This window comes from Aphelocoma coerulescens, chromosome 4 (assembly GCF_041296385.1).
Source record: "Aphelocoma coerulescens isolate FSJ_1873_10779 chromosome 4, UR_Acoe_1.0, whole genome shotgun sequence".
NCBI classification, from domain to species: domain Eukaryota; kingdom Metazoa; phylum Chordata; class Aves; order Passeriformes; family Corvidae; genus Aphelocoma; species Aphelocoma coerulescens.
This window is the reverse complement of record NC_091017.1, coordinates 27,835,110-27,863,087: the sequence shown is the minus strand read 5'-3', so window position 1 is coordinate 27,863,087 and position 27,978 is coordinate 27,835,110. Positions and strand designations below refer to the sequence as shown.

At 40.2% G+C, this 27,978-nt stretch overlaps 1 protein-coding gene across 1 annotated transcript; it reads left to right on the top strand.

Moving 5' to 3' along the window:
- Positions 1-1,217: 1,217 nt before the first annotated feature.
- UBE2D3 (ubiquitin conjugating enzyme E2 D3) lies at positions 1,218-24,251 on the top strand (the record flags this gene model as incomplete). The annotated part of the gene is made up of 7 exons (XM_069014866.1): positions 1,218-1,973; positions 15,986-16,049; positions 16,135-16,166; positions 18,660-18,737; positions 19,587-19,692; positions 21,043-21,136; positions 22,750-24,251. Coding segments are annotated over 7 exons (1,176 nt in total), but the record flags the coding sequence as incomplete, so codon positions are not given.
- Between the last annotated feature and the right edge of the window lie 3,727 nt (positions 24,252-27,978).

The following is a 27,978-nucleotide window of genomic DNA, read 5'->3' as shown; positions in this document are numbered from 1 at the left end:
TGCTGCCTATTGTCAAGCTTCATACTGAAAATCTTGTTACACAGTAAGCTTTTCTGAATATTCTGCCTTCTCCAGACCAAAAATAATTACTATCCTAGACAGGAAGACAACTAACACTATGGCACTATAACAAACACAAACTGAGTCCAGTGCAATGAATTTGGATAATTATGTGGACATCCCCCCTGGACACAAAATGCCATGTTTGTCACGTTAATATATCCCATCATTACAGCAGAAGGGCAGTCAGGCAATCTTTCTCTTCTTCTTGGTTCACAGAAATGGAGTAGGAGTCTTTCCCCATGTAGAGAACTATGCATAGACCTACACAATTTATTACTGTAAGAAAAAAAGCACCTGGCCGAGAATGATCTGTTGGCCCATGCTGCACAAAATAAAAAGCCTCCAAGGAGCTGGAAGCGTCACAGATGGTATCACTGTAAATTAAATAATTATTCTTCACCTCTCTCTACAACTACCTAAAAGGAGGTTGTAGTGAGGTGGGGGTCAGTCTCATCTAGACTGCCTGCTGGGAGCAGACTAGAGGAAATGGCATTAAGGGGAGACAAGGTAGCTTCAAATTAGATATTAGAATAATTGTTTTCACTGTTCAGGTGGTCAGGCATTGGAATAGTATGCCCAGTAAGGTAGTAGAGTCACCATTCCTGGAGACGCTTAAGAGGTGTCTGGGACTGGCACTGGGTGATACTGTTTAGTAGTAACAGTGGCAATGCCACGTGATGGCTGGACTTGATGATTTTAAAGGTCTCTTCCAACCTTGATGATTATAGGATTCTCTTTGATGCATCAAGCCCTTGTACTGACAGTCCACGTCACCATATCTTCCCTTTGGTGATGTTTTTCCCCTATACTGAGACACTTGGTTTGGTATCCTCGTGTGTGCTCATATGCTACTAAAAGGAAGTGTCCAGGCCCAGTACTCTCACACCAGGCCTGCGCTCTTCCTGGGCAAGAGCAAAGCTTTAGCTTCGTCACTCGCACGGCGGCGAACGGTGCAAACCCCATCGCTTTGGGGCTCCCGCCCTCCTCCGTGCCCAGGCGCTCGCTCCCGCGACGGCCGTGGGAGCGCTGCTTCTTCCCAGACACCAGGACGCCCGAGCCGCGCTCCTGCCACTCGGGTGCCCGAGCGGGCGGGGTGCCCACGGCCGATGGAGGGCGGTGACCCCTCCGCGGCGCTGACAGACAGCTGAGCGCGGAGGAACACCGCGCCGCCGCGTCAGCGGGCAGGCCTAGATCCGGCCGCTGCCGCCATTTCGCGGGGAGGCAGGCGGGGCGGGACCCGCTGTCAGCGGTGCGCGCCCGCCGCCGAGTCCCGGAGGCCGCCGAGCTCCGGAGCCTGCCGCGACCCTCAGCAGCCACCAGCAGGAAGAGCCGCACAGCAGCCCCGAAGCGGCGGCGCCCCCGGACAGCCCCAGAACCTTCCTTCCCCTGCCCCGCCCGTTCCCCTTGTCCCCGCCCCTCGGCTCCGCCCCCGGGAGCCGTTGGCGGCGGCGTGCCGGGCCCAGCCCCGCCTCCCACCCTCCCGCGGCGTCCGGGCCTGGCCAGCGGCGGCGGCAGCGCGGGGCTCTCTCGCCCTTCCTCTCTCGCTCTCCCCCGGGCGGGCGGCGCCTCTCGGCTCTCCCCGCACCTCGCACCTTCTCCCGGCCGTGACGGGCGGCGGCGGGCAGAGCGCTCCCCCGGCAGCCTCACGGCCCCGCTGCCCGCAGGCAGGCAGGACTCCGGGCGGCCGGCCGGTCGGGCGCCCCCCCGGCTGTTTCCGGAGGAAGAAGAGCGGCTGCCCCCTCCCCCCTCTCCGCCTTCCTCCCCGTTCTTCTCCTCCTCCTCCTCCTCCTCCTCCTTCTCCTCCTCCTCCTCCTCCCTCCCGGCCCCCCGAGCGGAGCGCGGAGTCACCGCGGCGCGTAGACGGGCCCGGCACTCGCACACACACAATGGCGCTGAAACGCATCAACAAGGTGAGTGAGCGCTGCAGCTCCTCCTCCTCCGCCTCTCCCCCCCTCCCCCTTCATTGCTTCGCCCTTCTTTTTATTGTTATTTTTTGGGTGTTTTTTCTTCCCCTTCTCCCATCGCCCTCCCCCCCGCCCCTGGAGGAGACGGGCGCGGGGGGAGAGGCGGAGGCTGGAGAGGCTGGGAAGCGGAGGCTCCTTCCGGCGGGGCCGCGGCCCGGCTGGGGTGGCGAGGCCGCTCTCTCCGGGCCTGAGCTCGGAGCTCGGCCCTGGCCCCTTTCTGAGGGCGGGGGCCTGGGGGGGGGGTTGGGGAGAGGCAGGTCCCGGGGCCGCTCGGATGTCAGCGCAGCCTGGTGTCGCTGCCGCTGCCCTTCCGCCGAAGCCGGCCCGAATGGCCCCGGCCCGTGTGTGCCGGAGGGTTTCGGCGCGATGGCGGCGCTCCCCGGGGCAGCAGCTGGGCCCCTCGGCCGGGTTCTCCCCTCTGCTGTGCAACTTCTCTCCCGCATTGTAAGATGGCGGCGGGTCCGCCTGGCCCGGGCCCTTTCCGGGATCCTTCGCGTTCCGCAATAAGGAGGCACGGCCACACGGAGCAGCCGCCGCGGTGCCGCCGTCGCCCCGCGGTCGCCTCTCTCCGCCGCCCCGGGGCCCTCTGGACCCCCGGGGATCCATCGCCCCTCTGGGAATCGCTTCCCCTCGCGCCCGACGGGAGCGCGCTGCGCGCCGCCGCCTCCCCCCCGTTGCACAATCGGAGCCGGGTGGAGCAACTTCGCGGCGGCTAACTCGGAAAAAATGCCGAGGTGATGAAAGTTTGTTGGTTTGGTTTTGGTAGTTCTTTTTTTTTTTTTGGCTGGTTTGTTTGTTTGTTTGTTTTGTGGTGTTGGTTGTTTTTTATTAAAGCTCTTCCAGGGTAAGAAGGCTCCCGGCGTGAGGTTGCGCCTGGGTAGGTTTAGTTTTTCTCGGCAGGTTTGAGAATTGCTAGGATGTAATGGCAAAACGCGATGGGAGCGCAGCGGCGTTACCGGGAAGTCGCTGTTGGTCTGTGCTCCTTCCTACGCGAGCTACGTGGAGCATTTACGTGTTTCAAGAGCTCAGAGGAGTTTCTTGGTCATCTCATAGCCTGCCAAGATGGCAGAACGTCAGCGTGTCCTGAAACCGGTGAATTTCGGTGCACAAAACACCTTTTGTAGACAGTGTGTAAACTTCATGCTGCCTGTTAGTCTCGCTTTAATTTCACGCAGTGCTTGTCATATTTTATACAAAAGGACCGTTTTTTATAATGTTTTTTGTGAATGGATAGTACTATTAGCCTCGAAAATTTTCAATCCGTTCTGGATAGCTAGCTGGATGGATTGTCTTTGAATTATGGCTATGCTCTGGCAAGAATTTCAAAACAATTCCTTTTGAATCTGCCATCAGAACTTGTTCCCTGTATAAGTGGATGATATCACTTGAGTTGAAACACAACTAGGATACTCCCTGGTATGCTTTGTCATCAACTCATGCTTATGAAACACGTTCAGGGGCTGCAGGTAAGAATTTATTGTCAAACGTAAACTAAGACAAACCCCCACTTAGGTAGTAATCTGGTGGTCAGAACCTGAAAACTATTCAGCGTGACTCTGGAACCAGTAAGTCATCTCTCTGACTTCAAGGTTTTGGCCTGTTGTGTACAGTCTCTTTTCCTATATTGGTCCTTACACTATTGCACTGTGTAGTAGCAAGGTCCTTCCTTTACCCAGTGCAAGAGTTCAGGATTGGGAAGATAGTTGAGTTAGCGTTTTTTCTTTTTGCCTTTTTTTTCTTTTGTGTGTGTGTGTTTGTTTGGGTTTTTCTAATCAATTTAATCACACCACACTACAAGATACACTCCCAAATTCACACAGAGTTTGCAGTTTTTATTTTTGTATTTGCAAGTTTGGAAGGTGAACTTTATTTTTAGACTGAAACCATTTTTTGCAGATTGCTTTCTTTCCAGTACTGGTTTCCAGTATGAATGTGTACTGGGGTTGATGCTGACATAAAAAAATAGCAGGGCCAGTTCTGTAACAAAATGGTTGTGAATGTAGTTTTAATCCTGTCAACCAGTAAAGCCCAGAAAGAATGGCATTGTCACTCGTAAGCTGGGATTCCCTGTCTTCCAGTTGTAAGATCACAGATCAGACCTTGGAACTCTCTGCTTCCTTGCAGTATGTTGTTGGCAGTAGATGAGAACAGGTTAAAGAGAAACCAGGACCTCAGAACACTCTGATGACACGTAGCTGATTTAGTTTGTTATTACTTGTCAGGACTAGAATTGATTGTCTTCTGCAGCAGATGACAACCTGAATATACCAGTGAAGGTGTTTTCAGTCTGTTTGGCTGACTCCCTCTTTGTGGACTTGATGTATCAAGCAAAATAACATTCTTTGTTATACTGGGTAAACTAGCCTTTGAGACTCTGTTAGTGTGCCTACCTTTAATCTGAAGTCTGTTACACACTCAGAATACAACCACTCTTAAGACATAACTGGCAAATTCTACTTCTGATTTGAAAGTGAAAGTAAAGGAGTATTTATGTGTTGGTTTGTCAGCTTCTAGAGCACCCTGTATAAAGTGCTCCCCAAACTGAAGTAGTTGTCAGGTACACAGCCAATTCCAGAAAGATTCTTGTTATGCTGGAGCTTGTCATGGCATCGGTGCCATCTGCTCTGAGTGCAGCTTGCATTCGGTTGGCAAAACTCTTTGATATGGCTCGCTTTGCAGTTGTTTTATTAAAACAAGCAATTTCTTTTACCATGGAATAATGTGAACCTGCATCTTAAAATTGTTTTCTTTCCTGAGGATGAAATTTTTCCCTGTTTTTTTTTTTTTCCTCAGAATTGTCAAGACATTCATGGTGATTTATGAGCTTGTATCTAAATGCTTGCTACATGCTGTGGCACATTGTCTTGGTCTGAAGTGTCAATGGTGCCTGCTAAAAACACATCCTGTAATTGCTGCAGCATGCTGGAGCTTCCGATTCAAATGATGATGATCCGGTAGCAGGGAAGCATTTATGTAGGAGCAGGGAATCAGGAGTGCATAAAATTTGGAAAACTTGGAAATGTGACATCATTGATACGCATCCATTTTATCACTGCTATGTGCATCCATTAAAGTGAGGTCATATAAGTGGCCTAAGTGATCTTGATAGGCTAAAAATAGAATTAATACAGGAGATGTATGCATGAAATGTCTCATCTGTGTAATCCTTAAGAAAGCTTGTGCCTGCTGTGTTTTATGGCCGTTTGATTAAGCATAGCACAAGCCAGCATCATTAATTTGGAATAGTTTATTAGAAAATCTTAAGTGGAGTTGGCATCCTGCAAGCTAAAGGCTGAAGGTGGCAAAACCATTTATTGCTACTTAGGTACAGATAGAAGGCTTCCATTGACAGTGGTGGAGTGGAGACTGAATAACTATTTCCCTCAGGCTATAGCCTCCAGCACTGCTCCTAGATGTATAATTAATTGCAGCTTTAACCCCCCCTTCTCCAGATGCTTGTAGTAAGAAATGCTGCTAACCCTGGAAATTAGTATTTTTCAGAGATTGGGTGTAATGTGCATCAGTGAGGACTGCATGGAAATCTGCATTAGTTAACTGAAGTTGAAGAGTTACAAAGCCTGCTTATTACTTTATTTTTAAACTGTTGCTTTTTTCTTTTGAACTTGGTTTGAATTTTTTTTTTTAAATCTATGTAAAGCTGGTTGGAATTATGTTTTCTTCTCTGAATGAAACCCACAACACTTTTGGGGGCAGTCTTGGATTTTGTTTGCTGGGCTTTTTCAAAATAGTTGAATAACTTGAAGTTACGTGATTGAACTCATGCTTTGAATGAATGTCTAGAAATAAGTGTGATTTTGTGTGTTTAGGGGCTCGGAAAGTCAGGACGAGCTAGCTAATGAAATTCAGTTGATGTAAACTTAGTTGTTTTAAACCTTTAATGCTTTAAACCCTATGTATCAAATTACCTTTTTTTGCTGTAATTTCACCTTAACTATTGTGAATATCCTGGGCTAGACTAAGCCCTGTCTTAAGTAGGTAATTCAGCGCAACTATCACACTCAGTGGTTAGAAGGGGTCACATTGAACCAGAAGGTAGTGCTTGGTTTTTAAATCATGATATTGCAGCAATAGAGTTTGGGAAGCCCTAGTGTTCAAGAACTTAAATGTTGTTTAAAAGTCAGAATAAAATATTTAGCATTAGATGAAAGTTGTCATCACATAAATTCTGTTCAAGGTTTAGCTTATCCGAATAGAAGTGACATTTCTACTATGAAATTGATATCGTTAAAATGAAAATAATGTTTCTTAATTGGGTATGTTTGGTACTCTGTTTTGAAGACCAGCATTTATTAATAAAGTATTGGATGTGGTTTAAGAACCACATGGTTATTTTTATGGGAGAGGAAAACTGATGTTTCCTTAGCTGGAAAGTTTGGACTGCAGTAACTTAAAGATTTCTCTTGTTAATTGAACACGGTCCTTGTGAAACAAGTTCCCAGTCAGCACAGAACTTTAAATGTGTGCATTGGAGTGGGAAGAGAATGGGGATTGTTATCTCACTTAAGTGATTCACAGAACTTCAGAGATCAATATTCCATTAGATGTGTACTTCTTGCATACTTTAAAAAGAGTCCTCCAGTATATCAAGGATTTAGGTGGGATAATCTATACAGAATAAAAAGGTTGGCCAGCTCTTATGATGTTTATGATCATTCCAGCTTTTAGAGATCTGGTTTTGAAAACAAATCCATGCTTTTGCTGTTATTCCTAGTGTGAGTTTCTTCTACAGAAGGCCTGGTGTGGAACTCCACAGAGCGAGCTCCCTTCAACTTCCTGCCCAGTCTGTAACCAGTTCTGAGGCTTTTCTCTGAGCTCATGGGGAGTGGAGAAGGATGTAAACAGCTGTAAGCGGCAGCTGTTGGATACTGAGCAGTGAACTGCTTCTTGCTAAAGGCATCTTCCTGTGGAGGCCAGTTCCAGCCTGGTGTTGTCCCCTACCCGTGGATGTGTTCTTTGCGTCCACTGGGTTGAACTGTTGGAGGACAGAGAGGATGGAGCTTCTTGCCGTTCTCTGAGATGTCAAGTGACAGCTGGTAAGGAGAAATGGGAAAGAGTTGAGCTTTTGTGTCATTCAGATTAGGGCATTGATACATTATCCCTGATAAATTTTTCTGTTCTAAATAGGAAGGTTTTGCCACTTTAACTCTCTGCCCTGTGTTCTTGTGTAGGTCCCTCCCCTGGGCATCAGAGCTGGCAGATGGGAACTTGAAGTCTGCACTTCAGCATTAGGTCTGATCTCTCAGAATAAGCTGACTTTTGTCGATGCTAAAGCTTACATTGGAAAGGCTGAGTTACAGACATTCTTTCCTGTGATTGATTTGATGTAGTAACCTGACAGTAGAACATGCAGAAAAAAATTAAGAAAGGAAAGCAGCAGTGTGAATGTGTGTGTATATATATATATATATATATATATATATATATAACTGCAGTCAGTAGTGCATTTTTATATGTGGTTGCTTTTTGTCAAGTTGGTTTTATCAGAAGAGAGTCTTAAATTCTGTTGAGTTGCATGTGCTTGACAGTTTTGTAAACTTTGGAATATACATTTAATGCCTCAAACTCCAAATGGAAAATGCAGGAGATTTAAAAAAAAAAAAACTGACTAAACCAGTTTCTCTTCACTGGTCTTCTACAGGGCACTGATCTGATTAAATTTGTAGTTTTGTTGGGGAAGCTTTGCAAAAAAAAATAGTTAAAATTATATTCACAAGTTTAAATTGTTGTTTATGCCTTTGGCAACTCTTTGTAAAACACTTGGATGTAGACATGGTTTAATACTGGAAGACAGAACATTGCAGGATTGAGGACTGAAAGCTAAATAGGTAGGGGGATTTTTACCAACAGTAAACTTCTGTATTAAATTTTTGTGTAAAGGAAGCATTTGTTCTGAACCTCTTCCCTTTGAGACGTATGATACACTAGACATCTTCAAGATCTCTTGCAGTTTTTTCCAGTGAAATTGTGATGGGTTTTTATTCTGGTCTTGAGACAGCAAGATTGGGAGGATTGTGAACTGCTTTGCAAATGTTATGACCCAGTAGAAAAAGAAGGTGACCAACATTTAAACCTTTCCACAAGCATCTGGACACCAGGAGATGCTGAAGTGCAAGCTGAACTGAGTGCAGATGCTGAAGTGCTTTAGGTCTTTCTGATGGGAAGGCATGAAGATTGTGTTAAATGCTCAGTTCTCTGTAAGATAGAGTTAGGTTGGCCAGGTGCTCATCACCTCCGTGAGCTCTTCTAAGTTTCTAATAAATACAAATAAGTGCACTGCAGTACTTCTCAACCTTTGTTGGCCTATTTGAGTATTAATGCCAGAAAATTCTCTTAAATCAAATAAATGCAAAGTTTGTTTTTTCCTTTTAGCCTTAGTTTTAATGAGTTTTTGCCTTGAATAATATAGGAGGATCTCCTGAATTACAATTTGCCACATGAGCAAAGACCCCCTTCCACTCCCCAACTTCAGGATGCAGTCTGTTCATAAGGATGCTTTTAAACTTTTTTTTTAAAAAAACTTTTCCCTCATTTATTTTTTAAGATCCTTCTGTACGTCACTATTCTCTAGACAGCTGAGGTGGAATTCAGCTGTAAGAGCAGTTGTACTCCAGATAGTTTTGTTTTGACGATGGGGTAATTGTACGCCGTTGCTAAGGCAGTGTAGTCAATCCCACATAGGATCCCACAATCTATGGACATAGTTGTGTCCATAGAATATAGCCCTGTGGTATATTGTAATAACTTTCACATACATCTTTGTATTCATACAAAATACAGATTGGTGAAAGTCAAATCAGTTTTTTAAAAGGAGACCTGATTTTCAGAGTTTGTTAGGTTACTTAATAAATTTCAGAATAATATAGGAGGCTACCTCTAAACAGTGAATTCACCATGATTACAGACACGGTGTTACTTGTTAGAATATTGATTCGATAACTTTCTGTTACACTGCCCTTGCTTTTTTGAGAACATGGAGAATTCTTGTAGCTTTTCAGAAAGTGCAGACTGACTGATGTTGTGCCCCATTGAGGCCACTCTTCATTTCTACAAACACTTGTCCTGTACACTGCCAGTCTCCAAAGTTGTTGTTTGTGTAGTCTTGGCAAACTCCTGAGAGTCTTCTGTCATATGGAGCGCAGGGTGTACAGATGCTGCTTCTGGTTATGTGTCAAATGCTGGTGGCTGAGGTTCTGCTCTAAGTTACTGTGCCCTCGAAAAGCTGAAGGGCAGCATGTTGGGAAGCTCTTGCATAATGCTGCCAAACTGCAGCATCTAAGGAATATTAAGCCAGCATTTGTGTGAAAATGTGTCTCAGAAATGCCCAAATTGCATTTCTGAGAGGTAGCCGTCAGATCAGAGCACCTTACTTTGAGTATAAACTTCTTTCCAACTGCATCAGTTTACATTTGTCTGTACTGAATTTCATCTGTCCCTTTGTTTCCTAGTCATTCTGTTTCATTTAGCAAGGTGCATCTTGGTGTTTCTCGTGTGGCCTGTTTATACTAGTTACCCTCTTCTCAGAGGGCTGCATTGTAGTCCTGGGCTACAGAACCGAAGATCACTGTGGTTCTTGCAGGAAAAAACTCCCAAGGGAACAGCATGCTAAGTTTCAGTGTCCAATATTCAAAAGCTTGGAAATGGCAGAATTAAAATACCCAACTATCACTGAATGGCTCAGTAGTTAACCAGTGCTTTGTTTCACACTTTCCCCTCCAATGTACTTTAGTCAGTGTACACAGTCCTCATTCTGCACTGAGCATAGGTGTGTTTTAATAAGCTCTGCTGTTTTCAGGGTATGGTAATTGTTATGATACCTCAGAATTTATGTGTGTAAAGCAGTCAGATTTTCTTCATCTTGAGTAAGACAGCTTCTGTGGTTTTGGTTACTTTAGGCGAAACAAACCATACTTTGGAATTCAAAGCACAGCTCTACAGGTATGTAGTTGCCACCTCTTTTTAAAGTTTGTTCTGAAAGCCTTTAGGGAGTGACCATGAAAGCAAAGTCTGTAACTGTATTCCTTTTCCAGTTGGATCTGTCCAACTGCTCTGCAAAACACTGGAATAAATAGAGAGCCATTTTAGTTTCAGTGACTCTGAAATTTCCCAAAAACCATTACCTGCATTGTACACCTTCCAGATTTCAGAACAGATGAGAACAGCTCTAGACAATACTCTCATTCACAAATGGCTTGTGTACTGAAAAGTAGGTTCTTTGAAGAGATAGTAGGTAGTCACCTGAGTAGTTTGTGTCACAGTCCAAGTACACCGAGTGACTTAATTACAATGGCACAGCAGTCTGGCATTTCCTTCCTTGAGTGCAAGGCTTAAAACATGAATATTTCTATGTTTGTCTTTAATTATACCACGAAGGTAGCATGGTTAGACATTGTACAAACAGTATGTGGGGTGTAGGCTGAAAAATCCAGTACTAAGGACTGAAGGGAGAACCATGAAAAATAGAAGCAGAATAGTCAAAATAGGGAGAATCACAACTGTTAGATTCCTAGTTATGTTTTGGATTTCTTAAAAACCGTTCTGTGCTCTTTGTCTTTGCTGTTTTCTCAGACTGCTTTTCATGTGTTTCCTCTGCAGAGTTGCTCTAATGTCCTTTTTTAATCAAAAGGAACCTACATCTTTCTGTATCTTGCACTGCCATTTCACATTGCTTTTATCTATTTATTGTTAGCCAAAAGGCCAGCTTGTTTGAAACTGATAGTTTTCTGCTGGTTACATTTGTTTTGTGTCTGTTATACCATTGGTTTCTTACTCAGTTTAGAAATCCGCATTCAGTGTCCTTTCAAACTTACTTTCTGCTTCCAGGTGTAATTAATTTCTGTGCTGAAACGAATGTTTCAAATGCAGGTGTGTGGGATGAGGCAGTAGTTCTTTGCTGCTTGACACTTCTTAATCTTCAAACAGGCTTAAGTGTTCTTCCCCTCCCTTTATAGCTGCTTCCAATCCTTCCTTCTTTTTTAAAGCTGTTTTCAGCTGTGGGCTAATGAGTAAGACTAATGCAGTGCTGAATTTTTGGTTGCCTAGAGTTTGAAATATCCTGTTTGACACATCATTAGACAAGCAGTCAAGTTAATAAATGTTGATTTTTTGATTGGCCCAAGTGTTCTTTTTTCTCTTTGTCCTTTTTTGGTTGGACTGGTTTTGGGGGGAGGGGGTTGTGTTTGTGGGTTGTTGATTTGTTTGTTTTTTTTTTAACTTCTGATTTAACTGCGTATCACCTTTCATGCCCTCCAAGTTACTTTCTGGAAATGTAAAGCATATTAATCCGTCAGTGCTTTCTTGACTACAAGTCAGAAAGCTTCAGTATGTGATTTTAACAAAAACGTGTGTTACAAATCAGTATTAAATGTAACGGTGAGTTAAGGCCTGTGGAAGACAATCCTCAGTCATTGTGGCGGGAGTGATCTTCTGTCACTCTGTGTTCAAGTCAGCTGTTACTATCATTAAAAGTAAGGCCTGGCTATTTCCAGCGTTAACTAAAAAAGTGTAGTAGTGCCACAGGGAGTATGGAATCTGACAAATGGGAAGAAAAGAAGCTGGTGCAGATGCTGCATTATTTGGTACCTTGCAAGAAGGCAGCTTGGTAGGCACCAAGCTGTCATTTCTTACAGAATTTTCTGGGACCTGAAAACTTCTGGGTTTTGGCTCATGCATATTTGGATGAGATATCCTTTGTCATTCTTTAAAGTTTCTTCATTCTTTAAATGGCTTCTGTAATCTTTTAAATAGCTGGTGGAGGGGAGTTGTTTGAGGGATTTTTTTTAGCAGCTTTTCTGTCAAGAAAAGAAAAGATACTTCTGGTTTTATTATAGGATCATAGTCCTGCATTTGCACTCACATGTCAAAGTTTTGAATCCTCCCTTGAAGCTCAAGCCATATTTTCTTTGTTAGTTATGATTATATTGCTGCAAAACAAGCAGTTAGTTAGTTAGCTTTTCTATAAGCTTTTTTTTTCTTGAAAGTACTGGTTTGGGTTTTTTTGTTAGCTTTCTGATAAACATTTAGTGAAAGAGATGTGAGGAGATAAAAAATGGGGCTGTTTCACCATTGAAACTGAATCTTGCTAGAAACTTAATGTGAAACTGGCAGAAGACAATGGTGCTGAATTTGTATTAGAGCAGATCTGTTTGTTGCAGTGATGGGTTCTGCTGCTCTATTTCTCTCTGTTCTCCAAAACTCTGTTGCAGCATTGTGCATGTATTGCTCCTTGTCTGTGTTACATTCCTGTTGTCCTCTTAACAGCAGCATTGGTGCTTACTCTTTTAACAGTGCTCTGATCTGTAAAATGCTCAGTGACTAATCATCCTTGTGGAGAGGTAGGAACTATCACAACTTTATATTTGGAAACTGGGACACAGAAATGGTGACATGCTGGAGCTGCACCGGAAACCTCTGGCAGTGACAGAGACTGCTGGTCATGGTTGTAACTCAAGACTAATCCTTTCCGATAGGTGCATAGCATGTCACTCCTCACCAAATTTGGTTTATTGTTTCTTTGTAAAGTCTTTCATATTTGCTGCTTGGGAGTTTTGTTTTGGTTTTTCTTTTAAGCCACCTCTAAAGTGAAAAACTGTAACAACCGATTCCAGGAAAATGTGGATTCTACTTTGGGGATTTTAAAGAAAATTTGGGATATAGCTTAATACCCCTTAAGAAAGGGAAAGCACTATTGAAACCATGTTAACAAAAAGAAGCAAAGTTGGAGAAGTAGGTATGGCAGTAGGAGGAGTATGAGAAGCAGGAAGCCCTTATATGTAGAAATATTACATATTAAATATTTATTTGTTATGGAATCGTTATTCCTGATTGCTAAGCTGAGAAGGTAAGTAGGTTTGTATTTATATTGCTCAGTGGGAAGATTTACAAAAGCTCCTTCCTTTCCTTGAACAAAATGCTTTAGCTGCACTCCAGACCTCACAGCCCACGTGCCTCTGCTTGTTCAGTTTCCAGTTATTCCAGTTTGCCTGTTGGATTCAGTAGAGTTGTAGCTTTCAGAAGGAGGTGCTTTTTAAAGTTACTGAGAACTTTCCACTCCCTTGTTGCAAAAAGCCACCCCTCCTTGTGTAGATGTGAAGTATCACTCACTTAACAGGGAGATGAAGTAAGTCTGGTGTTACTGTGAACCAGGGTTTGCTTCATTTTTGCCCAAGTTTGTCCACAGCCCTTCACACACTCTGCTGAAGCAAATCACTTTACTACAAGCTTTTGTGACCATAGTACCCCAGGGAAGCAAATACAAGAGCATGTGCCACCTCAGCTTTTTTACCCCCAAATTTAGTGGGTGAATTACTTCCTCTGTGGATGAAATGCCAACTGGTGTATCATTAGTTCCCAAAATTATCTGTATATTGAACTGCTTTGATTAGCACAATTAGGGTTTTTTTTTTTTTCTGAAGTGGTTTAGACCAGATGAAACTTTAGTCCTTTCGTTAATGAAGGTCACTGCTACTTTGTTGTCTCAAACAGTTCAAGCAGTTAAAAGGAGTAACTCTGTGTAGACATAAATTTTGAAATTACTGGAGTCTGGAATATTGAATCTCATTTGTTTCAGCTTTTAAATTATTTTTAGTATTACCAAAGGGGTTTTTGCACAAACGTTTCACTGGAACTTACTAAATTTAATGTGTGTCTTACATCTACAGTTTTCCTGGTTGAATTACTAATTTTCCTGCTGTGGTAGAATACCTATTTTTATCTTGAGTACTGAATACTTGTTTCTCTGAAGATACTAGTACCTTTTGAAGAGCTCTTTAGTCTAATGCATATATCTATGACAGTCCACTTTATGCTGATCTTTTCTCATCTTTGTCTTAGTGCTACGCAATTTTATAATTTCATAAATAGTATGAAGAGCCTTTTCATAGTTCTTAGTCCCTGTGATAGTTTAAAAAAAACCTCAAGGACCTAAATGTCCTTCCACTATCAATCATATAACAGCTTTACAACTGCATTAAAATAATAACGTTTGTGTCTTTCTGCTTATTCTGTTGCTACAGCTTACTTCAACGGACATGATATCTTTCTTCCTCTCAGATTTTGGAAATGATTGATCATTCTTAGAACTGGAAAATACATTTTGATGAGAAATAAGCCTGATTAATAAAACGTGATGTATTTGTTAAATAGAAAAAAAATGCCCTGAAAATTTAAAAAACCTTTCTTTCAGAAGTTTTGTCTACATTTATTGTTTGCCTTTACATGGATAACATAAATCTAGCAAATTTTTCTGGAGGGTAATGAACAACATATGGACCTAATAAGTGATACTAAATGGCAGAAATCAGTCTATCACAAGGCCCCCCCCAGTGATATCTGGAGAATGTAGCAAAAAGCATTCTAAATGCATTTACTGTGACGATCTGGAAAGAGCTGTTGCCCACACTTCTACAAACAGCAACAATGAAATGGACTGTACTACTAACTTCATTGTGCTGTTGCTTATCAAAACTGATGTGGTTTCATTTTGTGAAACAGTCTGATGCCAGTGAAAAATGGAAATTTTATTAATTGGAATATTCATCAGAATTAACACATGTAGGGAGGGGAGATCCGGTACTAAATGCTTGTGGTGTTTCGAGGGAAGGGGATTGGTGTGGGCTTTGGGTGGTGTGGTTTTGTTGTTTGGTGGGGGGTGTTGTTTGTTTGTGATTGGGGTTTTTTTTAGCGTATGGACTTGCACATGTTGAAGTGGTGTTGTTATTTCTGTGTTTGCAGGAGCTATCATCTTACCAAAGAACAAGGTGTTTATGTTACAAGAAACATAAGTTGGGTTTGTGTTGGCTTATACTTAGTAAATTTTTATGAAGTGCAGAATTTGTGAAACTTAAAGGATATACATCAGGGTCTTCCCAGGCAAGAGTTAGCTGTCTGGTCCAAATATGCGTAAGTTTCCAGCATAATAGGTATGCCTGGCTTTCTTAAGTGTCTTACAAAGTTCTTGGTTTAATGGCTTGTATAGACTTGCAGGGAAAAAAAAACTTGTGTGAAACTGTTAATGTATGAAAGAGGGGCTGAATATTTTGCTTTTTCTCAAGACTTCTAGATACCTTGACAAGTGCAGATTTATTTATAGAAGTTCTTGATGCTCTTTTTTGAGTCAAGGGAGAGCAGGGGAGAAAGGAGGTGGTTACTACATGCTTTAACTGAAAGTGTAAATTTAATTTTAAGACGCTGTCCAAACAAATGACTTGTGGAGCATTAAAACAATTTAATGCAGAGCTTCTTTGTTTCATCACAGCAGTATTGTTACTGCACAAGGAATCCTCCATCTAAAGTTTCTGTTTCCTCTGTAATGGGGGAGGGAGAGAACTGTTTCTGCAGCTCAGTAATTTTTAATTTTAAAGGTGTAATTGTCTTAATTGTAAAGATTAAAACAAAAAACACAGATACTTTTGCTGATTACAGCACTTGTCAGCCTCTTGAATTTTCCTGTCTGTTTTGATATTTGGAAGGTACATCTCTGCTGCAGGTGGTGGGTAAAGTGAAACCAAGTTTCTGTGGGTTTTTTTTCTTGCTGTTCTTAGTTCTAATGTCAGATGTTACATACAGAATGCTTCCTGTTTCATGAAGACTCATCAACAATTTTCTCTCCTTCCGCTTCAGGCTTTTCTAGCTAAGACTGAGTCCTTGTAAATCTCGATCAAGAAGTGGTTAGACTTTGCCAGCTTAAGGCTTTGTGTGCTGCTTCGTTCTTCAGCAGGAGTGTTTTCACAGTAGTGACGTGCATGTATTTGGAAAAGCAGAGTCATTGTAGCTGTTCACTTTCATAGCTGGTTTTGGTGCTCCTTTGTCTATTATAGACATTTTTGCAACTGATCTAGTGGTTCTTAGAGTTGTTAATTGCACATTGTACACGAAAAAACTGTTAAAGGTTTTTGCTAGACATGAAGTGAAAATTACTATGTTTGTTTGTTTTCTTAAAGGAACTTAGTGACTTAGCCCGTGATCCTCCAGCACAGTGTTCAGCAGGTCCCGTTGGAGATGACAGTAAGTAACTTCAAGTTTTATGTTTTGCTTTGCTGACTCAAAGCATATCATGCCTAGATAATAATGTGGAGTTTTTCTTTTGTAGTGTTTCATTGGCAAGCCACAATTATGGGACCTGTAAGTATCCTAATTCTTGTGATGTAATGTTAAATGAGTAGTTCTTACTGAGGAGAAAACTGGGGGGTTTTTGGTTTACTTTTGTTAATTCCCCTTAACCAACTTAAGTTCTAGAGGTGCTCATTACAGTAAAGGAAAATGAGGGAGGGGAAAAAACGCACCGGTTACTTTGTTGTTGCAATGTTTTTATGAGGACATGTATTTCAGCTGAAATAATCTCTAGAGCAATGTTAGGTATTATCACTTAATATCTAGAAACTTTGTTTGCATTTAACTTTTTCTGAAGTTTCATCTAGCATGAACTTTGTACTAGGAGCTGGTACTAATGTCAGGAATTAGTTGGGGTGTTTTTTGTGTGGGTCTTAAAAAGGAATCCTCATTTGGTATGGTGTTGTAATGCTTGAAGGAATAGAAGGCGGAAGAAAACACTGAAATGTGAGGTTTCAGTTATGACTGGAGGAAAAAAGTCAGTGTTAAATGTTCAGTAAGCATCTGAAACCTGAATGTGACTTTCTCTTCATTAAGGAAACCAAATGTTTGCTTTTGTTGAAAACAAGCTGGAAGTATTTCACATCTGGAGTTTTCAGGCTGGTTATCTGTATGTAAAAGACAAAACCTTCTGTAACTTGTGAAGACAAGCCTTTGGTAAGGCTACAAAGTAGGAATTAAATATCAGTGATGCTGAATGACCCTGGCTTTACATACAGCTACAAGTGTGTTATTAGGAGATGGCTATTAGAGAGGTTTGCTGGACTGGAAAAATGTCTCTTCATCCCAAAGTACTTGGTCCATATTGATTGTAACTAGGTACCTCAAAAAGATAGAATTGTTCAATAGTTGTATTCATGCTTAAGTGGCAAGGAGTTTTGTGCACTACAACTGGGTATGATGATTCTATGTGGCTGCATGGTCATGCGGTATTAAGCATTGGTTGAACTTAAATTGGGATTATTATTTTTAGTTTTCCCTTCTGATTTAATAATATACAGCTCCTTTTTTCCCCTTGTGGTTTTTGTGGTGTCAGAAGGTCTGCATTCCTGTTTCCAGATTGGGCAGTATCCTGACAGAAGTGTGTCAGGAGTGTGGTGTTTGTAGTTCCAGTGCTGCTCTGGTGCTGCCTTTAATAACAGATGGGGATTTTAGAACCAATCATCTGGTGTTTCACCTCTGCAATAGGATATTGTGATTTTCCTGGATAGGTGTATGAGAGCTTACATTGGTTTAACACATTCTAAGGAGGAATTTCTGTAATTGATAAAATGTATCCCCAGAATATGTCCAGTAAAAGAGTTGGTATTTTTTGGCTTCTGAAGGCCTCATATGTTACCTGTTGACCAAATACAAGAGGTTGTGTCTTGATCACTAGGTTTCATCAGTGACAGGATAGAGTATAACCTATATGTTGAGGGTTTGAGTCCCCTATCTTGTGTCACAGATTTTCATTTTCTGGTATTTAACTACTAAGTAATATGTAGTTATTTCCTTACACTGGTGAAATGTTTTTGCAATTAATGTGAGAATTCAGTTTACAAATAATGCAGATGTGTACTGTGTATGCCTCAAATTAATTTTACCTAGCCCTGAGTCCAGAAGTAAAAGCAAAATATTCTTCAGGTTAAACAATGAAATTGTTAGCTCTATTTCAGAAATTTAGTTTTAAAAGAGTAAAACTTTTTGCGTCTTTCTTCTTGTAACTACTAACTTATACAATCCCTATTTAGTCACTTCAGTTTTTTCTTCTGCTTACTATAATTTTTTTTTATTTCCATGTGTTACTTTACTGCTTGTAGTTGACCTGAATGAATTATCCCAGTAATTCTTTCCTTGGATCAGGGAAATGTAAAATACTCTCTCATACTAGATTACAGTGAATTTCTAATACAGAAAGAGTAGAAAAATTCACTTGAATTATGATTCAAGAATTATTATTCTGTGTCTGTTTAGTGGTGCTGGTAGGATGGGTGGTTGGGTTTTTTTGTTGAGATCTTTTTGGTTTGTTTTTTTTTCAAGGAACAAAGATTTAGCTGTGCATTCGTAGGTTTTCTGCAGGGCTGAAGCTAAGGACAGAATTTAGGAGGGAATGGGAGTCCATGGCCACTCTAAACTTGGGTGGTCCCAACAAATAAGCTCCAAACACAGAACTGGAGGTTTTTGAATCTGATGGGACCCCCACTGTTAACATTACTCCTTGAAGCTATCTCAGAAATATTTGAATGCTTTTGCCAAGTAGTCTTGAGTGGATTGTCAGAGCAGCTGGGTTTTATGATGCATTAGCTTGAAGAGGTCCACATGGAAAGTGAGGTGTATGTGTTCTGTATTACTTACCTTAGGAAGCAAGAATGGAATTTTAATTGTGTCTCACTTGTATTGGTGGATTAAACATTTTGGTTGTTTAAACAAATTTCCTCTGCTTTTATTTATATAAAAACAAGATCTTCAGTGGTATTTAGTCCTAAAGATGATAATAGGAGAATTATTTGTTTGCTTTGACAGAACGACAGTCCATATCAGGGTGGTGTATTCTTCTTGACAATTCACTTTCCCACAGACTACCCATTCAAACCACCTAAGGTAAGTATTGCTGTCTCGTTTGTGAAATCAGTGCTTTTTAAAGAACTGAGTACAGGACAGAAATTGGAGGCTCTGTATTGTAGTATTGTCAAGTTCTCACTTCTTTCAGACATTCTTATGATATATTAGATGTCTGGGTCCTGTTCTGACTACTACAGGAATGGGTGTGTTAACATATTCTTCATGAGCAAATCCATGTGTGTGAATTCTGAATGTCTTGAAATATTTGGGTTCATTTCTGGTTTTCTCAATCGATAGGAAAACTTTTCATTAGCTTTGTGTTAGTATAATAGAATTCTTCCTGAGAGGACTGTCGAGTATTAGTGTAGCTGTTTGGATTGGTCTGTAGGAATGTGACACTATGGGTAGGGATTAGCTTGCTGAGTGCCTAAAATCAACTGAGAGTGTTATTTGTCAAGAGTTTGGCAGTAATTGCAAAATATGCTCTTTTTTGGTAGCTTCATCAGCCACTAGCTTTGTCTTCCAATTATCAGTCAATACGAAGGTGTACCCTTGGAGTGACTGCAATGTTCAAAGTTCCTTAGCTCTGTGACTTAGCAGTGTTACTGTGGTTTAGGCACTCCTGTTGAGTGTCTTCATCAAAGGCAGCTGGGATTAAAACATTCATACTTGCCCTCTCTCTGTTTGATATAGTGCCTGGCAGTGGGAGACTCAGAGCTTGTGGCTTGAGTGCCTTTTCCTGAATTTGATGCAGTTTAACTGCTTAATCTGCTTAATACTGCTTTTAGAGTAAATTGAATTGACTAATAGCTTGACTGAGAAGAATGGGTGCAGTCATTGTCATAGACCATTGAAATGCACTCTTTGTTTCTTTGTTTTTTGTTGCAGGTTGCATTTACAACAAGAATCTATCATCCAAATATTAACAGTAATGGCAGCATTTGTCTTGATATTCTAAGATCACAGTGGTCTCCTGCTTTAACTATTTCTAAAGGTAACTTTAGTGAGGGAGAAATGTTTCCATCTTGTGTTGAATACTGTGCTTTTAGCTTTGATTGTGTTAAGTTCTTGCCCATCTCTTTGATTTCCCTTAACTTTCCTTCCATTCGTCATTCAAGCCTATGTTTTGCCAGTTTGATGATACTGCATTTTTAATGGATATTGGTTTTTGTCCTAACACTTTCTCCTGTGTGGCTGTTTAAGGCCTTGTCTGGCCACTTACTTGCTTCAGTATTCTTAGCAGAGTTTGCCAGCTTGGGCCCAGAGGAATATGCCAGTATTTGGATTGGAATAAGTCTGTGGTGGGGTGTTCGAGCTAAGGCTGAGAAACTGCTTGTTTGGAGCTGCCCATGTAGATACACATGTGCATATTAAATGAAAGATTAATTTAAAGTCAGTTTTTAATAATGAGATTTGAATATTTTTTTCATTCTGTCGGGAATTACATGCATAGTTTTATTGGCATATCTGTGGTAGATGAATAAATCTGTTATTGATACTTACTGCTTTCTGCCATGGTACACTGGCATTGCATTACATTACTTCATGAAGTTTGCTGATCCTACTTCATGATAAATTGATGTTGTGTTGCAAGAGAAGATTTGTGGCTTTCCTCATTTTACTACAGTAAATAACAGATAATTCTCAAGTATTTTCATGATGATCAAACTGTTTTGCCTCAAAGCCACTGGTCACTGTGGCTTCAAAAGATCCATCAAAGTGTCCTTTTGTCTATAAAACCTGTAATTTTCCTGTCTGTCCAAACAGTCAGTTTGTGATTTGAATGTGGATTCCCTACATTTTAATGCTTCGCTATTTTCTTCTAAAGCTTCTGTGAGAGTGGAGGATGAAGTCCTCATAGCTGCCTACAGCAGTCTTACCCTGAGTTTACAACATATGTGTAGTTTTTTCAGTGCAGACCAGGATATTCTTACCTTATGTACAACAAATAAAGAATACAATCTGATTAAAAAACTTAAATTTGAAGATTTTCTAGTTGTAGTGTTAAGAACCATGGGTATGTTGTTCATCAGAGTACATAATGTGCTTTTGTTGGCTGCTATGTTACATCATAGTGCAGGGCACAACAGCACTGTTCTCGTGTACATACTGCCAACTGTAAGTATTGGGAAATAGGAAGCAAATAGTTCTTAAAAACCTTTAAGTTAGTCTGGGCTTTTTTTACTTAAGAGTGAGTTATGAATTTATTTTGGCTGTTTATCAGGAAAATAGTTTTTAGGTTCTCTCCTGTGATGTCATTTTGCTCATGTAAAGATCTGTGCTCCATTGTTTCTTGAGTCTGTCATTCCTTTTTCCCTATTGAGAATGCTTTTTTTTTTTACAGTTCTCTTATCCATTTGTTCACTGTTATGTGATCCAAATCCAGATGACCCACTAGTGCCAGAGATTGCACGTATCTATAAAACAGACAGAGACAAGTAAGTACAGAATTGCACAAGACTAGTATTTTAGCAGACTTTGTAGGAGTGCATTGTCAGACAGCAGTTGTGTTCAGTGAGCCTTTTGTGAAGATCTGAGATGGAGAAAACTTTTGTGTCAAAGAAGTGAGTAGTGCATAATTTAAAAACAAAGGAGCTGAGCATCTTTGAAGTTGTGGGTGAAGGAGACATCTTTTTCTCACATGCGTGGAAGTATTTTACAGTATATATATTGCCTATCTTTTTCATTACCATGCATAAATCTAGTTAGATCTTAATAATGAAGAAAAGAGAGCTTTTTGTTGTTTTGATGCCTTCATTCAGCAGCAGCTTGGCCTTTAATTTTGGTTCGTCCCTTGAAAATGGGCAGCAGAACTTTTTCCCCATCTCTGTTTCAATGGCTTTATTTTCCTTAGGTATCTTTAACATTTTGCACAGATAGAATTATATGAAGCAGATTTGGGGAGGTTTATATATATTAATGCTAAATATATTTGTCCAATTAGGTACAATAGGTTAGCAAGAGAGTGGACAGAGAAATACGCTATGCTGTAGGGTAAGAATATTTGCAAATTACAGTGCATTTAACAAAATGGAAATTTGTCAGCACTTGGGTGCTGCATGCTCTGAGGCACTGGATTAACTAACAGATAATGGATGCACCAGTTACTGAACCTGGAAATTTAACAGCTTGATCTGTGGTTAGTGTGTAATGTATTGGCTAGTCACTATTTCTCACAGATACTACTCTTGCATGGCCAAAAAAAAAAAAGTTAGTATGAAGTAATTACTGAGTTCTGAGCCAGGTTGTCAACTTGTTCTGGTAAGTATTTACCCAGATTTTGTCAGAATTTGGTTCAAAGTGATGCCCTGTAGCAAGACCTCATATATAGACAGGAGTGAATTCTGACAATCCAAATTTCAATTATTTTTAATCAGCAGTCTGTCTTTCACATATAAACTAGGAAATGTATGGGGATTGTGTTCTGCTTGTATAGTTAATTATTAACTTCTTACTGACAAGCATGGAGTTAAGTGTTAACTAATTGTTAGCTCAGTTCCTGTGGAAGTAGTGTACTTCAAATAGTCTTTTAATGTCCTTTTAAAATTTTGAGCATATATTGAGTATGAATATTGAGTATATTCATGTGGAAAGAGTATTCAGTGCAATGAAATGTTTAGTGTTGTTTTTCTTTAAAATGGGAAATTTGACATTTTGTACCCAGTGATGATATTAACCAAATAATCTTTACTTATGGCATGTGATATACTGTAATCTTAACCTAAGAAAAATATTCAAATAAAATACTCACCTTGTTTCTTCTATCCCAGGTAGTCTCTGTTCCTTTTCTTTCAGTCATTTTTTAATAACAGACTTCTAGCAAATTTGCTTGTCTTGAATTTAAAGTTCCTAAAAACCAGAGAATATCCTAAGTGGTCTAGGGAGGGAATTGTTCACATTTTTGAGTTCAAGTATGTCTTGGTACAGAAAGAGACTTCTCGCAGTGTAAAGACAGTAGGGAGATGGGAATAAAATCATACTTAATCATAAACTGTTAAGGATATTGTCATTTTCATGCTGATGTTAATTCAGTTCCTGGTTTTGTTTGCAGGTACAACAGAATATCTCGGGAATGGACTCAGAAGTATGCCATGTGATGCTACCTTAAAGTCAGAATAACCTGCATTATAGCTGGAATAAACTTTAAATTACTGTTCCTTTTTTGATTTTCTTATCCGGCTGCTCCCCTATCAGACCTCATCTTTTTTATTTTTTTGTTTACCTCCTTCCATTCATGCACATGCTCATCTGAGAAGACTTTAGTTCTTCCAGCTTTGGACAATAACTGCTTTTAGAATCTGTAAAGTAGTTACACAAGAACAATTGCCCAAGATTCAGATTTTTTTTTTTAATGGAGCATGTGTATTATGTGGCCAATGTCTTCATTCTAACTTGGTTATGAGATTAAAAACAAACAAACATTCCTCACTGCTCTAACAGATACTGAAGATACCACCTGAAGGGGGGAGGGGAGATGGGTGTTCAGTTTTCTCCCATCTAAGAAGTAACATTGCTGTAGCAACATCCATTGTGTTCCAAACCTTCCAGTGTTAGGGAACTGAGGTTTTATTATATACTTTTGCTCATAACTGATGTGTCTGGAGAATTGGTACTGAATCTATAGCATCAGCAGAACAGAAAATGTGATGTATCTTATGCATGTCAATAAAGGAATGACCAGTTCTTGTTTTACAGAGAATGGAAATTGGAAGTCAAACATCCCTTGTATTCCAAAATAGGGTTTAAGAACATTTTTGTAATTCATTTAAATTTTGTTAGGAGGCTTGGAGCTATTAGTTAATCTGTCTTCCAAAACACTGTTTAATATAGCACTGAATAAATGATGCAAGTTGTCAATGGATGAGTGATCAACTAATAGCTCTACTAGTAATTGATTTATTTTCTTCAATAAAGTTGCATAAACCAATGAGCTAGCTGCCTGGATTAATCAATATGGGAAACAAAATCTTTTGTAAAAGCAAAGCTGGTTTTTGTATATACTGTTGGCATTTGCCTCATTGTTTAACATCAAATAATGATGTAAAGTTCAATAGAGTGACTTTTCTGCCATTTTCAGTTCTAATGCTCAGTCTGTTGCAGGTTGGCACATTGCTCGGCCTGGTGGATGCAGAATTAATAAGCTAACATAGTTGTGTAGCCGTAGTAGGGGGCTGCACTTGGTGCTGGGAGCCCAGTGTTCAAGGATGGACTTGGGACCCAGCAGATCTGAAGTGGTGTATTGTGGAGATAATTCCTGATGCACCTGTGTTTGCTGACTGAGAACCTTTTTCTTCACCTTGTACACTTGACAACTGAAAGATCTTAATGTGGGGGTAATGATGAGGCAAAAAAAAATTATAAAATAAAGTACTGTTTTGATGTGGGAATTGTCATGAGGCTGTGTTGAAGTGACTTTACTATGTGGGATGTTCGTTACCATTGAAAAGGACTTGTTCAGCCATGCTGCCATTTACATTGATGACTATTTTAATGCAACAGACACTTTCTTCATGTCAGGTGACTAAACGTGAATAAAGACTCATTGCTATTGGATTTTTGTTCTACAAGAAACATTGTCTTGTGCCATTAGTTTATCTTTCAGCAACAAGGGCATTATTAAACATCTGACTTTCCTCCCCTCTTCCTTCATATTTTTCCTTGTTTAATCTTTTTGGTCTCCATTCTTAACATCCATAGCTTCATTTTCTCTAGTCTTGTACTATCACTTTATTGTGCATCTGTGACTTCTCACTGGCACCACTTTTGCACTGCTTATAGTTATGTACATTCTGATTCCTTGTCCCCACATGGATGTGGAAAGCTAGATGTAAAATAAATGTTAAACCTTAATTTTTATAAAAATTTGAACATGTGGTTCGGACATGGTTTGTTCTGCTTCTAAACTATGAGAGTGAACTTGAAATTTTCAAGTTAAGTTGGCTTGGAATTTAGAAACCTGGGCTCTCTTTAGCAGTACATGCTTCAGTGACAATTTATCAATTTATTGATAAAGTTGCAGTTCATTTCTGCTTTGCTAACCAGCTTCGACCATTTTGCTGGAAAATTGGAATGCAGCTGCCAGTAGTATTACAATTGAGGTAAACGTTTATATTTTTAAACTTACAAATGTGCTGCGCTCAATTGTTTTTTGTACTTGTGTTAATTTGATGATTATTACTTTGTTCTGGGAGTCACAGCCACTGAAATCACATGATCAACTAGAAGGATGTTTTGTGAGGTATAAGGCAACAGGTGTTAGAGAACACAAGGAGCTGTGGATTATGAAGCATCAGGGAAGAAGAATATAGTAAAATATCACATGGAAAATGGAAATCCTGTTTGGACCAGTACATGTTTCTTTTTTGCATTTGTTATTTTCCCACGGTAATAATTGTTTGTAGTTAGCAAGCATGTATTTTGATAAAAGAATGGGGATGGATTGTGGATGTTCTAGATGGATGCTGAAGGTCTGAAGTGGGAAATGGCAGCAGGTGTTTTGTCCTTGAAGCAGACTCTGTAATGTCTGGTGCAGGCCTCCGGTACAAGTTATATTTAGGCTTCCTGTTCAGGCAGGGGGGCAACGGGAGGAGCTGGTAGACAGGAGCTATTAAGGAGATGGTGAAAAATTCTAAGACTTGTCAAAACCAAAAGCTTAACTGCTGTTTACCTCAACGAGTAATCTACATACCAAAGCCACAGGTAGTCTAAGAACTACATAGTGGATCCTGGTTACTTTGGAACATAGGGAGGGTGGAAAACTTTCCATTTGAACTTAATGTAAAAAGTGCAAGTTTTGGAAATGTGAGTTTTCCTGTCCTGTTTTGGTAAAAGATTTTTTTTGCCACGATAAATGCTGTAATAGCTTCAGCGGAGTCAGCTCCATCCTACAAAACTTGGATTGAACAATATCTCTTTTAATGACTTTCATTTCAAAGTGAGTATAGAGAACAAAATGTGAAGCCAAGAAACTTAGATTTAGTAGACACATAACGGGGAAAGAAAACAACAGTGTTGTTTCTGCAATAGTTTTTTTAAGACTGCTTGCTGTGATTAATTGGGGTTTGAATTTAACATTATGGCAGTCAGTTTGTTCAAGTTTCACTTTAAAATCCTTGAGTGGTTTTCAGCACAAAAAAGTTTCCAGGATGCAGGAAAAAGTTATCTCTAGTATTGGCTAGGGATTTTTTTTTTATTTTTCTGTCTTCTGATGCATACAACATCTGTATTTGTTATAAAATGAGTATGCACACATTTTTGCATGCCTGAGTAAAAACATTCTACTTGGTTGCCCTGTGCCATAGTTTTTATATTGACATTACAGATGCTAACCTTTTCTGAAAAATCTGGCTTTAAGCAGACCACAACAGCAAGCTTTGGTTGCTGTGGAGGCATGGAACTACAGGCTGGCAAATGATTAAAAGACAACGAGTTCGTAGATGGGAGTGCAGATGTACAATACCGGTCCTGTTAGATGCTTATGCAGAAAGGAGTTTGCATTAATTAGCAGAGAACGTGAGGGTTTAAACACTTGCAGCCAGAAATGTTCTAAATAAGTCTATTGTATTATTTTTTGCAGCCTCCCCTCAGTTTTTCTCTCCAGCCATTTTATTTCAAACCCTTCATTGTTATAAAAAATAGTGTTTTAACACTGAATTCTCATCTGAGTGTTTTTCATCTGAAGCAGATACCTTAGGTCCATCAAATGTGGCTGGTGATTCAGAAGTTTTCAGTCTGCATGTCCGTAGTAGAACTTAAAGCATAGTTGGAATTCAGCTGAGGATTTCTTGCTGTGTTTATAGCTGTTCAAAAAAAATAATTTAAATGAGTTGGTTTTCCCCAATTCATTTGTAGCTTCATACATGAAAATGAGGCTAAGACAAACCCCTCTTCAGTTAAACAAATTAGCACTAGAACAATGGAATGAGATAATCCATGATCAATAAAGGATCTTAAGGTATAAAAGTTATTTTTCTAGAACACAACTGTACTCATTCCTTCAAATGTGAAAACAAAAAAATTGTACTCATTGGATTCACCGGCCTTCTGGTCTTTGGTACTTGGTGTTATTGAATGGATGGTATTTTACCCCAGTGTCTTCAATATAAATATAAAAATAGGTGTAAATTGAAGAAGTGTTGGATTCAGATCCTGATAGGCAATTATTGCATGTTTTAAAAGGTAGATGGAGTTATGGCTAAAATACTTCCAGTATCAGGCCAAGGGCTTGTATTTTGGCAGCAGTGCAGGACCAGTGAGAAAGCATGGGAACACAGGAAACAAAACTCGGTAAATAAATGATGCAAAGGGAAGGTACAGAAGGTAAAGATAAGCTGCCTGTATTACTGTGAAGTGAAAATGGGCTGCCATCAATTCAGGCAGTCTAGTATAGAAGCCGCTGGTTTCAAAATGATCTGGAATAAGACAGTTGATAAATTAAAATTTTAAGTGTCTATCTTAGCCTGTCAGGGAATAGCAGTTCAGAACAACTCTTATCTAAACCAGAGCGCAGACACACAAGCTCTTGCAGGTGTGTGTAGTGCAGAACCGTTCCTGAACTGGTGTTTGTAATGGTTTAGCTGATGCCCATAAACTGACTTAGCATTCTTGGTAAAGGCAGCAGTAAATTCTGCAGTAACTTTGGTCTCCAGTGCATTTAGAAGCAAGCACTCCGTCTTCTGCAGGGACAATCCAAAGCTGTCAGTGTTTTTTTCTGTGCTGCAGCGGTTGGTTTAATGTCAGTTAAGGGGGAAAGAGTTCAGTAGCTTCCGGATAAGCAGGAGTAAGGGCTGTAACTATTCCTAGAGCAGCTGTCTGCCTTGGGTAGGTTAGAAGAGGTGACAAGCATAATCTTTACAGTGATAGGTGCCAGAAGTGAAACTGAATTTGATAGGACAGCTCTGTGTAAAGTAACACTTGAAAATTTCTCTGGTAATAGCTTTTGTTTGTTTGGGGTTTTTTTGCCTATGCATTAGAAGTATTGGTGAGACTTCAGTATTTTCTTCAAACAGTGAAGGATTTTGATTTGTGATGGGAGAAAACTTTATCAGGAGACACAGCTGATCAGAATATTTTGGTTTTCAACAACTTTTAATACTGATCTTTGATCTCTGGGGTTTTTCCTGTACTCTGGAAGAGAAGGCTCCTCTCTTTAAATGGCTGCTGTTGAGATTGGTTCTCTTTCTGCAGCTTCAAGCAGAAATACTTAAGCTCTGTACTTAGGAGTCCTAGGTTTGGCAGATAAGGTAATCCTGGCTTTTGCCTTAACTTCATTAATCTTCGT